Below are 12,964 nucleotides of genomic sequence, written 5' to 3'. Positions count from 1 at the left end.
TGTGGGTGTGTTTATACATATACATAAATATATAATAAGAGAGGGAGAGAGATGCTTCCAAGCAACTCAACATGACATGGGGGTTGCAACTAACTAAAAGCCAACACATTTTACAGAATACGCAAAAGGCATATAATAGGTCAAGCAGAATATGTATGAAATCATCAATTGATTAATTTTAAATTTTATTAGGTTTACTTGGGAATTGTTGCAATTATTTATGGATGGAAGGCTTGTGTTTTTTTCCTTAAAGAAAACTGTCATTATTATATATTATATATATAAGCTGTTAGAACATATGGACATTATTACTAAAATACAAGTTGTCACTCCAAACAAGTGATCAGCAATGCACACAACTATATGTAGGAGCTGACTTTCACAACATTAAATAGTATTATCATAAAACTCTAACAAAACAATCACAGATCCTTATTTATCTTGGCCTGCATTTCTCACTTGTGCTCTACATCTTTGACTATGCACCTCCTCATGAATCACTACAACAGAAATTTATGATTAATTCAAATTTTATACAACAAACACTAGGAATAAACTTGTTATTGGTGTTAGATATGTAAACAAAATGCACATCCTTTTGGATTCAAAAAGAACATAGGATTGACCTTAAAAGTCAACTCCTACTCTTGAATGTTCCGAGGCTCAACAAACACAGCAGTTGTCCTTGAAGGAACCCTGAAGCATCCTGCAGATGGATCATAATTTGAGTTCTTCACTAAATTGTCAGTTGACATCATCTGCACCAAAAACCAATTGCACAATAAAATAAAATCAAACATGATGCTTTATTCTTATTCATAAATCATAAGAAAAAGAAAGACAAGACGAGGGATTGTTCTTGCAAAAGGTGTCAAACTTGAAGGACCCATATGTCAATGTTCCAAAAGATACCTGCACAGAATGCAATTGGAGAAGTTTCCCTCGAAACACAGGGCTTGTGAATGAGATTTCAGTTGGGCAAGCATTGATAACAACCACAATGTATGCATATCTGTTATTATTGAAAAAAAAAATCATGATTTGATCATTAAATGGTAACAAATACAAATAAGAAAAAAAAAAAAAATCACTGACTCTGGGTCAAGTTGAGTCAACCCTGGAACTCCTTCATGGCCATCTTCAATGGTCATGACTATGACACCAGGGACCTGAGATCCACCCGTGTTGTGGAATCGTACTCTTTCCTGGATGAATGAATGTTTTATGTTTTTATCAGCATCTGATCCGACTTTCCAATAAATATTTATAAAAAAAAAAATCTCAAGTTTTTATAAAGTCAAAAGACTCATTGGGATATAAACACTGACCTGGATAGCATTTGCAGTCCTCAAACGAAAGAGAATTGAAGAGTATCTGATACGTAACAAATTTTGGAAATTTTCAAGAGCAGATAATATGTGGTTTTTATGAGGCTTGAATGATGGGGAAGCCAATCTTGGTTTAATTCTGAACAAGAAAACAAAGGAATTGATTTGGGTTAATAAGAATATTTCTCTATTTGTATTTTATTCAAAGTTATTTTAGATATCTGACAAACGGTCAGACATTATAGAACCATATGGATTAAATTATGCAGAAAATAAAACCATAAAATCTTACATTGGCCAGCTTTTCTCATTCTTCTCTTTGGGAGGAAGGCCAACACCCCAATTATTTGAGTTGTAGCTAAAATCTAACCTGAAAATTATGAACTTACAGATATTAAATTAATTTTCACATAAAGTCTAAGACTCTAAAATAGGAACACCATTACACCCTACAATTTATACCTGTTGAACCAGTCACCAGAATTGTAAGAATCACGATCCAAAGACTTGGAACGCAGGATCTCATCTCCACAATGGAAAAATGGAACACCCTACAATTTGTCATATGTGTTATATAATGTACAAATTTTAAAATCATATTCTTTTTTGGGATAAATGGATTAAAACAAATATGTTCATACTAGAAACAAATTTAAACCTGCGAAAGTGCTATTATGCTTGTTGCTAAATGGTTTATCCTGCACCTCTCATCAATGGAAATTTCCATTGGTGCCTTCAAACTAATAATATCAAACAGGGTCTCATTGTCATGAGCAGACACATAGTTGATCTGTAAAATAAAAGTGAAAAATTCTGAACATGAAAGATCTCAAATGTTTAATAAAATATGTTTTTCAAATACGAATAAAACCGTACTGTTTCCACTGGTTGTAAAGTGTATGCAACAGGATCTCCACCATAAGTTAAAATTTCAGATCCTTTAACCTAAAAAACTAAAAAGTTTGAGATAATGGATAATAACTGAAATGTGAGATGCTAAAAATGGAAGTTTAAATTTAAGGTGAGATGCTATGTATGGTTTACCTCTTGGCCATCACAGTTTGTTAGCACAAACTCCTTCAAGTTTGCAGCCATTCCAATCTAAAAAGTAAAAAATAATAACAATAATAATTATTATTATTATAATTATTAAAATAGTTCTATTTTTTAGAAAGTTTCCATTTTTTCACCTGAATGTGATCCTTTGATACATCAAGTGCGCGTGCTGCATTAGACTCGGTACCATGGTCATGACCATTTGGCTGTACAAATTATTAGCAGGAAAAAAATTTCAATCTTTTTAGTGAAATAATAACAAGATTGCAATTTAGGAGATAAATTAAAAATCATTACTTGTAAAGATAATCCTGTGAGGAACCCTTGTTGAAGAGGATGCCCAAATGGAGATCCACCAAGTAATGCATCTCGAATTCGATCATTAAAGCTGAATGAAATAAAGATTAAATAAAAACATCATATCTTATTGTATAAAAAATAAACACTCCAACTATAAAAATATGCAAATGAAAAGGCATACCTCCCAATTCCAGTTCCTGCTAGATTAAATTGTGATGCATTTACTCCTCTACCATTATTCGCCACTTCACCAAAATCCCAACCTTCACCATATCTGAAAAAGTCAAGAAATTCAATACAATTTTTTAATAAAATTTGTTGCAAGTAAAACGATGAAAGTTTAAAGACTATCAATACATACATGAAGATTCTAGAACCATCTACCCCACCATTTTCCCTTGACAAATTTTTAAGCACACTTTTAGCCCTCGTCTGTTATTAGATAAAAGAAAAAAGTAAGTTACAAAACAATTAAAAGTTTTGTGTTTTGTAAGAGAGTCTCGTACCATTGTGCTCTTCATCATATGACCCATAAGATCAAACCTGAACCCATCAATCTGTATGTAAGAATCACAAAACTTATAATTATAACAAACATAGAATTAGAGGTGCAAATTGCAATGGATAAAAAAATTATTTCACTTTTACCTTATAATTAACTGCCCAGTTTAAGAGATCATCAATGATTAAACGATCAACCATAAAATGCTCACTAGCAGTGTTATTCATACATGTGCTGTTCTCAATGAAACCATCTGCATTTCTTCTCAAGTAATAACCTGGAACAATCTAGAAACAATTCAAAATTACCATTTTTAATTGAACATAGAAAAAAAATGGAGCTTGAGAATCAAATGAACAACCTTGTCAAGCACAGAGTTGTCACCTACAGGACCATTTCCATGTAAGTGATTGTAAACAACATCCAACACAACACGAAGACCTATAAAATTAAGTGCCTGCATTCCATTACATCATCATGAAAATTAAGTCCAATAAATCTTTTAAAAGTCTAATTATAAATTATGAAGATGAATAAATATTAACCTGAACCATCTTCCGAAACTCTATTATACGACATGAACCATTGGGGTTAGTTGCATAGCTTCCTTTAGGGACTCCCCACAGCACAGGATTATAACTTTTTATTGAAAAAAAAAAAGCAAAATTTTAAATTTTTAGAAGAAAACAAATTTTAGAATCAAGAATTAAAGAGCATGAATTAGAATTACCCCCAGTTGTATCCATCCTCATTTTGGATGGCTGTGATGTACTCCTGTTGCTCAGGTGAATCTGGTGGCAGAGATTTGAGCATCTCCATATCTAATCTTTTTCATTGCAATCCAAATCATAAAATCATACACTGTAAAATTTGAATAATAAGAAAGAAGGAAATGAAGAGTTTTTCTTACCTACAGACTTCCATTTTTCCTTCTCATCATCAACATCTCCAAAGTGAAAAGTTGGAAGTAGATGAATATGTGTGAGGCCAGCATCTGATAATTTTTTCAAATGAAGTACACCAGCCGAGTCCTTCAACAAAACAATGTTTGAAATTTATATTATTTAAAATCTTTAATAAAAAAGGATCAAATATGTTTGTATTTTTAACATGGGTATCAATTACAAAACCTACCTGAGAAGTGAAGGCAAGATAACCTCCTCGAACTTTAGGATCCACCGTAGGGTCATTAGCACTGTATGAAATCATATGTTAGATCAAGAACAAGGACAATTTCGTCATTTTACGAACTAAAATACGGTTTATGCTATATGGCATACCTAAAATCTCTAACATGCAGCTCATAGATACTAATGTCAGAAAAATCTACAATATTAGGTTTCTTGTCTGCTAAATCATCCCATTTCTGAGGTTTTAAAGCATCAGAATCAAGATTGACTAAAAAAGTCCGCTTCCCATCACCTGAAAGCCTACCAAAACAACAAGAACATGAGCAAAAACACATGATGAGGGTGCTGTAAAATTACAGACATACCCTCTGGCATAAGGGTCATTTGCAATACACTTTTCTATCTTCAAGGTGCTCGGATGGTAGACAGATACTTCATAGACATAATAACACCCCTCCCAACTTCTTGGACCATTTACACTCCAAACACCATTGGATTCCTTAAGATTGACAATCTCAAGTGATTCTCCGCCAGAGGGTCCATTATAAATAAATGCACGTACATCCTGTTTTATGAACCCAAGAACTTCCATCAACAACTTCAACATATTTCAAAAAAAAAAAAAAAAAGATAGAAAGTTGATAATTAAAGTAAGTTTACTTGAGCAGTTGGAGCCCAAAGATGAAGTGAGACAACTTCGTTTAAAAAAATAGCACCAAGAGGACCCAAATAAGAGAAAATGTCATCAAGAACACCAGGTAGCTGTAAACCAGTAACACTGATGCATTGTCCACTTGCTGCACAAAGACACAAAGTTTGTAAGTAAATCATTGAGCCAAAAAGGGAAATGGCAACATAAATACTTACAGTCAAAGAAAGCAACAGCCAGTTGGTCTTTAAGAATGCTTTTGGGATCCAAACTGATAGGAACCTTAAAAGCGTTATAATCTTGTATATGAGGAAACTTATCTCTCACCTGGAATATTTGACACGTTATGGTGGGAAAATTACATAATTATACACTATGAGGTTATCAATCAGATTCTACTAAAAACCATTATCGTACATTTTCTGGAAGCCTCTGATCATGCCTTTCGAGCTTAATACTGAAATCGGAGCCTATCAATGGTAAAATTCTAATCATTGAAGATTACGTATCGATTTATAAGAATCTCAGTTTGTGGTAGAGCACATACCTTCAATTCCATTATCTGTAACAGATAGAGCTGCAGATCTACTGGAGTATAAAAAACAGGAACCACCAACGGCATCCACATTCCAAGCAATTATTGAAGTAGAGACCCAGTACGCTCGAGAGTAGGATAGGCTATCCTGCAATTCATGATACATGGTCAATAGCAATGAGGATGAAGCACCTTCTTCGGATATAACTCTTTTTCTTTTTCAAACCACGGATTGAAACTATTCAAGCAGGAACTCGTACTTTTTTGTATCTAAATCCCCTTTACAACTACTTTAAATTGTGAATTGAGATTATATTTGAACACCTTTTAAAACTACTTTTTGATTATCTTGGAACTCGTTATAAAGTATCCTTAAAATAAATAAATAAATAAAAACATACGGCAGAATGCCGGCATATGAGAATAAACAAACCAAAACTAATCAGGGGCACAAAGAATCATACTATTGATGATACAAAGGAACCTGAGGGGGTGACGAAGCGGGGTCCTTAAGTGGCATTGTTGAATTTGAGCAGTAACAATGGTGGGTTCTTGTTCTGCGTTTAGTGATGAGGGGAAAACCATGTCGGAGTTGGGTCGAAAAAACAGTCGGGCGGGTCTTTTTATTGTATATACGGAAGTGAAATTGGGCGGGCGGAGTACGAGAAGAGATGATAGCAGGAAGTAAAGAAGAAAAGGATTGGCAGGGAATGGACATTTGGGAGATCACTGGGGTTCACAGGATTCTTGATTTTCAGTTATTTAAACCGAACTCCTGTTTGAAATGGGACATGACCCGATCCGACTCCGATTCCGATTCCGAAAATGAGAAGCTACGCTTTTACGTTTATGCGTATGAAATATAACTATATTCTATATATATGTAGATCATACACAACTGAAAATAGCCAACGTAAATTATCCAGATTGCATACAAATAGTAAATACACAACTTATCGCGTGCCAAACTCTCCCTATAATAGGACGGACAATCTATTCAAGCATAAAACTTGAATATGTTTCCCATGTGATCACATGAAAATAAAGAACAAAGAAGAGAGGGATCCATTTCTTTTTGGTGCTCTAAAATGGCGACAAAACATACAAGGTTTCCAACATAATATAAATTGTCCAAAACAAGAACCCATGTGATAGAAAGGAAGAGCAGAGCAATAATAGAGGAATTTGTTTTCTTTTTGTGCTCCAAAATGATGTCAAACTAACTATATACATAAGTTTCCATCAGCCATAAATTGTCATAATCCACGCAGTTGCAAGTCTAGAACGTAAAATCATATAGTTCACTATTTAAATGATATCGATATAAAATAAAGAAAAAATACTAATTGCGGTTCCGAATCAAGTCTGTCCGTACAAGCAAAATATAAAATTAAACTTTTTACACAAGGTCTTATATATTGATGTATTTTAACAATTGCATCATTACTAGAACACTTTAAAACCGGACCCGCTCTAAAAGAAAAAAAAAAAAAAAAACTATTTAAAAATTAGATAGTAAAAAAAACAAAACAAAACTATTTTGGTTAAAACCAACGCGTGCACCTCTACTTTGGATAGATTATTTATTTTGACTATTAAAAATATAAAATGTGAGCTTTAAAAATCTTGATTTATTCATATGTTTTGTTTCCAAAAGATTAAGATAGTTCACTAAACTTTAATAAGATAGGTCACAATTTTTATTTATATATATCTCTTATTAGAAAATAAAAAATAAAAAAAAAAGGTAGGTCAAGTAACCTACCTTAATGATGCATAAACTCGCTACTTAGCCCATAAAGTGTTTATGGATTTTTGTTAACCATATAATCATAATTACGTAAAAGTGTGAATTAAATCTGGTTTTGAATTTTTTTTTTTTTTTTTTTTTTTTTTGAATTAGATAAAATTGGATAAGTTCATATTGAATTTTTGGATTATTGGGAACGTTTTTATCCGGATATTGGCTTAAATTTTTGTATCTGTATAACTGGATTTTGATAGGATAATAGGATATGATTTGAAAATTTGGATTATCCAACTTTCATTTTAAAGAAAAAAAAAATGTAACTCTAACTACATATACATTTCAGGATAAAAAAATCCAAATAGAAAAATGGCATCAAGTTTTTTAAGACATCCAGCTATCTTATACCTGGTTATGAAAAATTCAGTTTAAATTTATTTTCGGTATGTAAAAACCCGGATCCAGTTTGTGCACCTACATAACCCGTAAGATAATATGTATACACGGATGTTTTCAGTTTTTTAGTAAGTGGGATAAGTCCTTAAAATTCAAACCATACTCCATACTTTTTTTATTCCAATGCCAACATGAATAAATCAATCTCTTAATTTTTATTTCACCAAATAAAATGCATATATCAAAATGTTTGTCACAAACTCACAATTGTAAAATTTATGAAGGGAAATTGAATGGACACATATCCGGATATGCCTAACACATCATGCGTTTGCCTCCATAATGTCAACATCAACTTAGGCACATTGTTGGTGATGACAAAATCTTGGACACTGATATGATATGAGACCAATTCAAATCAGTGACGAAAGAAAGAGGTGCACAATTTCACATAAAAACTATTTTTAATAACCCATTTTCTTTTCACGGACAACAAGCTCCACAAAACCCTATATTCAATAAAACAAAAATACCTAATAAGCCTCGTGTAATGATTTCTGCACTAAAGTTCAAATGGAAATAGATTTTCGATCGGTTCATTTTTTATTTTTATTTTTATGGTGAAATCTATATATAGAAAGAACAATCAGTATCATGTAGGCAAAGTCATGATATAGTATCGTCTTAGTTTTGTCTTTTTATTTTGTTTTTACTTGTAGAGATTAACAATGGAAGGGAACATCTCAATGGGAAAAGAACAGCTGAAAAGAGAACGTGAAGTACTTGTTGTATCTAATTACTATTACTAGATTAAAAATAATTAGGCTAAAAAGCTTTAAATAAAGGATGATGTAAATAAGTCATATAAAGAAGTCAAAAAAATATATAGGAAAAGGTTATTTTCACGTGTTGAAATAAACGGTCTTTTAACAACATATCAATTTGTCTAAGAAGGGACCCGTGTTTACAAAATCAAACTATAAACATCTATGCATAAATGAATACAAACAGAATTATTGTGAAACACTAACTAATATATCAACATGACTTTTTATAAGGTTTTCAATGGATTAGATTCAGAAACATCAATCAATCCAACAACCCTAGCAACCTTAACAAACAGGAAACAAAAGTATATTGCTAAAAGACCAACCGCTAGTGTTCGATCGAGTCGCATTTCCCTCTTGGTCAATACCACAAGAGCCCATAACAAACCGCATATCATGAACCCTACGGTCTCACACAAATGAGGGTTCACCGGAACCATATAAGGCACTGGATAATCTGACCAACAAGCAATCACAAACGAAAACCCTAATCCCACAAAGATGTTAAACACTGGTCCTGCATAACATCCAGCTATGGCAATTTGGGCCCCATCGGGCCCATCATGCATTGTCATAGCAACATTTGATGTCAAGTCACCAAGTGAGTTACCCCAAGCTAGGATAGTGAGCCCTAAAACTGAAGGATTCATCCCAATAATTGTCCCAAGTGACTCCAACAAAGAGACCAATTCCTCAGCTGTGATGTATGTCCATATGACACTCATTAGAAACCCACTTGCATGCCAAATGAACAAACACTTTTGTGGTGCCATGGCACTATTTGTGAGAGCGAATGTACAAGTCCCTAAAGCAAGCCCGATTGCCAATGCTATAGACCATGTGACCATGTTAGCTTTTGTGACAATTAAGCCTTGTTGTGTGCTCAAAATAAGAGCCAACGTAACTGGGGCTAACGCCACCGAAATGACAGCATAAGGCTTGGACCATTTATCCTGTGTTATCAATGGAATTGTAAGCTTTCTTGGCAAGTAAAGTGGCAACGCGGCAACATACAGAAGCAATATGATGACACCTTTTCTGTGGGGTACAACTTTATCTGCAGAAGGTTTTCGTTTTTCTTGAGCATTAACAGAAGCCAGTAATGGTAGTCCGGGACCCTGATGATGATGGTGGTCATTTGGGATTTTTTGTTTCTTCTTGCTGATGAAATGCATGTAAGAGACTAAAGAAATGTAAATGATGTATGTGGAAGCAAAAAGAATGGATGCCCAGAAGCTGATTTTCCCAATTAGGATGATTACGAGTAAATTTGAAAGGGAAAAGAGGAGAAAAACAACGTCTCTGATGAAATTGGGTTTATCAACGATGACGACTTTCCGTCGGTAAGAGATTAATAAGCTGAGAATTCCGACGACGACGGTTGAAACGAAAATTGCCCCGCCTAGGATACTGTTAAGGCCGATATCTCCGCCGTCGCCGGAAGCAGTGAAGGAGATTATGCTGGCGAAAACATCCGGTGAGCCGTTTCCTAACGGAAGCAGAGTGGTTCCGGCGATGGCGGGGGAGAGGTTGAGGAATTCTGACAGGTTTTCTACGGCAGGGCAGAAGTAATCGGAGGCGGTGTTGCTCAACACATAAAAGAGTATCAGGAGCCATAGGAGGAGGAGAAGGAAACCCAATTGAGGAAATCTGGATAGAGTACAGTAGAAGAACTTAAGGTAGTTGATGTAGCCTTTTGGGTGGCAATCGGCGTGTGTTTGTACGTACATGCATTTGGAGAGGGAGGAGTTGTGGTGGTGGACGTTGGTGCAGGTGGTGGTTATGGTGTTGCTTAAGGGATATGCAGAGGAGGTGAGGTGGAAGGAGATGGTGATGAAGAGGACAATAGCTGTGTTGAGTTTTGAAGGTGACATCGCCATTGCAATTTACAAAGAAACAGGAGAAACTTGAGTTTATTTGGAGCAGACGATTCATTTAGGTGGACCATGACGACAAACATTTATGGGGCTAAAGACGAAAGCTGATATTTCTGGTAGTCAAAATAATAAAGTGAACTTTTTTATATAAATAATTTGAACACTTTTTATAAGTCCAAAGGGTGTAATGTATTTTTTGATATTGGTACATCTTTAATATTTTTTACAAAGTTATCTATAAATTAGAGTGTGGTAAATAGTTTTATCTATGAATTTAAAAAAAAAAATCATTTTTTTAATAAAAACCATACTAAAATTAAAAATTACATTTTAAAAATCCAAAAAAAAAACATAAAATTAAAAATTACATTAAAAACCTAGAAAAAAAACACTAAGTGAAAAATAAAAAAATCTAAAAAACAAACATAACATCCAAATTTAAATTGTGTGTGAGTTTATATTTTTCACAAATTGAAGCATTCACCAATTTGGCCGCCTCTTGATCATCGGGGTCGAGGTGTCTCACATCTTACATCAACAACGAACATTTTGTGAGTCAAACCATTTCAATCATACGTTTCTCCAAAGTTGTATTCAATTGTGTCATTTGTGCCCTCATTTCCTCCGATCTAATTAACCGCTCCGTTCCAACTCAAGAATATGACGATGTCGCTTTTCCTTTTTCTTTTCATCGAGATTTTGTGTAACATCCACGTTTCTTGCTGGATTAAGTCATAGTTTGTAATCGCTTTAGTTAACCATTGTAATCTTTATATGAATGAATAAGAAATGACTATTCATATATTTATGTGTTTATGTGTGTAACATCCATAAAATTCGAGCCAATTTAAACTTTTTAAATCATTTAAAACCATTTAGTTATTACAATTTGTTTTCAAAATAGTTAAACATCAGAGTTCCCAGAAATCAAAATCATCAATCGAGGAAGTGTACGGTCACGCCTTCGCCTTCCCGCGGTCATCCGCTGAACCTGAAACAATAAACTAAAGCTATAAGCTCGAAGGATTAGTGAGTTACCACCAAAATACCAACGTCATACCAATATAACCATAACATATAACATATAAGTAAACAGAACATCCATGAATCTCGAGTCTACAATGTGACTAGTCCGCCCGCATCGGGCCTTCAGTCAACTTGGTCCACTCTTTGAGTCTACGGTATGCATAATGAGCCTTCAGCCTGACTGGACCACCTCGCAGGGCCTACAGCCTATCTAGACCGCTCCCGAGCCTTCAGCATGACTGGACCGCCTCGCAAGGCCTATAGCCTATCTGTACCGCTCGCCGGGTATGTTGGCCTACAACACAAAGTAGGACCGCCTCAACCCAACCCTCAACCAAACAAACATGTGCACATAAATATCATACGCTAACTCATATCATATAACAATCAAACTGATTTAACAGATCGCTAATCATAGCAACATCCTAATAACTGGGATACAGACCTAACCGGTCACTAACATAGCCTCATTCTATAACTAGGACATCGACCTAATCAGATCACTAAGCATAAGCATATCACCATCCTAACTACCATAATGTAAATCAATAAAAGCATACCATGCAATAAACCCGAATACAAAATCCGATAAGGGCCAGCATTGGTGCCTTAGACCTTGTTGATATAGTGAGGATAACTCACCTTGCAATGCCGAACTGAACCACGAAATCGCGCTCCCAAAACGCTGCCCCAAACTCCAACACCTATAACCACCAATGATCCATACTTATAAATTTCCAAATTTCTAAAATGCCCCAGAAGTCAAATAGACAACCCTTGCCCAACGTCAAAGTCAACGATCAAGGTCAACAATCCATGTTGACCCGACCCGTCGAGTGCAGCCACTGACTCGTCGAGTCCTTCCATAACTCGAGTAGTTGGGAAACCCCCCCCCCCCACTGACTCGTCGAGTTTCCTGCAACTCTTCGAGTTCAAGCGTGTCCAAACTTCGGGAAAACCCAAGCTGACTCGTAGAGACACCCCACTGACTTGTCGGGTCCATGCAGAAGTCCTTGCACGACAATCTTCATCGGACTCGCCGAGTTGACCATGCAACTCGCCGAGTCCCTCCACTTCACTATCCATTTAGATGCTTTTTAAGCCATTTTAAGGTTCCATATAGCATATCCAGCTTCCCAAGGCATGTTTATCATGTAAAGTTGCAAAGTTTACGTGCATGCAAGGCTCTAAAGTCTTATAATGTCAAAACCAAGCTTGAAATGGAGTTTCACACTTAAGGAGAGGTTCATACTTGCTAAAGCTGAGAGCTTTGTGGACTTAGAGACCAAAGAGAGTTCAGATCAAAAGTTAGAACTTCAAATCTTAGCTCATACCCAAGAATAACTTCTTATTATGCTAGAAAAGCCCTAATCTTTAACTAAATGAGATCTATAGTGAAATGAGGTTAAGGTAACGACTTGATACCTTCCAAAAGATGTTAACTGAGGTAGATATCAGATCCCCACACGTCCCTTGCTTCTAGCCACTTTCTCTCCAAGCTCTTCTTACAAAGATCCACCTTCCAAAGCTTAAAACACATAAGAATGAAGCACACACACGGATTAGGGTTTGTTGGACTCTCAAGAGGTTG

General features: G+C 35.1%; 1 protein-coding gene and 1 pseudogene across 1 annotated transcript; both read right to left on the bottom strand.

Annotated features, from left to right (window-relative positions):
- Positions 1–236: 236 nt before the first annotated feature.
- Positions 237–6,289, bottom strand: LDA (limit dextrinase). Its single transcript, XM_079026225.1, has 28 exons — positions 5,985–6,289; positions 5,513–5,648; positions 5,383–5,435; positions 5,184–5,292; positions 4,977–5,113; positions 4,682–4,881; positions 4,467–4,616; positions 4,321–4,381; positions 4,097–4,217; positions 3,917–4,007; positions 3,732–3,825; positions 3,548–3,643; positions 3,333–3,473; positions 3,191–3,241; positions 3,046–3,116; positions 2,866–2,958; positions 2,682–2,772; positions 2,519–2,590; positions 2,373–2,429; positions 2,205–2,273; positions 1,987–2,118; positions 1,791–1,879; positions 1,621–1,698; positions 1,329–1,467; positions 1,096–1,205; positions 913–1,012; positions 627–758; positions 237–500 (listed from the first exon to the last, which is right to left on the bottom strand). Exons 1-27 carry the CDS (start codon positions 6,216–6,218, stop codon positions 642–644), a joined length of 2,892 nt encoding a protein of 963 aa, XP_078882351.1. The 5' UTR covers positions 6,219–6,289; the 3' UTR covers positions 237–500; positions 627–641.
- A 2,253-nt stretch (positions 6,290–8,542) lies between these two features.
- Positions 8,543–10,431, bottom strand: LOC145088034 (cation/calcium exchanger 1 pseudogene; annotated as a pseudogene).
- Positions 10,432–12,964: the final 2,533 nt, after the last annotated feature.

The sequence above is a fragment of the Lactuca serriola genome, chromosome 2, assembly GCF_051521515.1.
Source record: "Lactuca serriola cultivar US96UC23 chromosome 2, Lser_US96UC23_V15, whole genome shotgun sequence".
Classification (NCBI taxonomy): Eukaryota; Viridiplantae; Streptophyta; class Magnoliopsida; order Asterales; family Asteraceae; genus Lactuca; species Lactuca serriola.
The sequence above is the reverse complement of the archived record's forward strand: the minus strand, read 5'-3'. Positions and strand labels throughout refer to the sequence as shown.

Bases quoted from the DNA above. Each gene is read 5' to 3' on its own strand.
- LDA (XM_079026225.1), bottom strand. From the start codon at position 6,218: ATGTCCATTCCCTGCCAATCCTTTTCTTCTTTACTTCCTGCTATCATC. The intron at 5,436-5,512 runs GTATGTGCTCTA...TACCATTGATAG, and splicing joins TACAGATAATGGAATTGAAG to GCTCCGATTTCAGTATTAAG. The intron at 1,468-1,620 runs GTAAGATTTTAT...TTTCTTGTTCAG, and splicing joins AATGAGAAAAGCTGGCCAAT to AATTAAACCAAGATTGGCTT.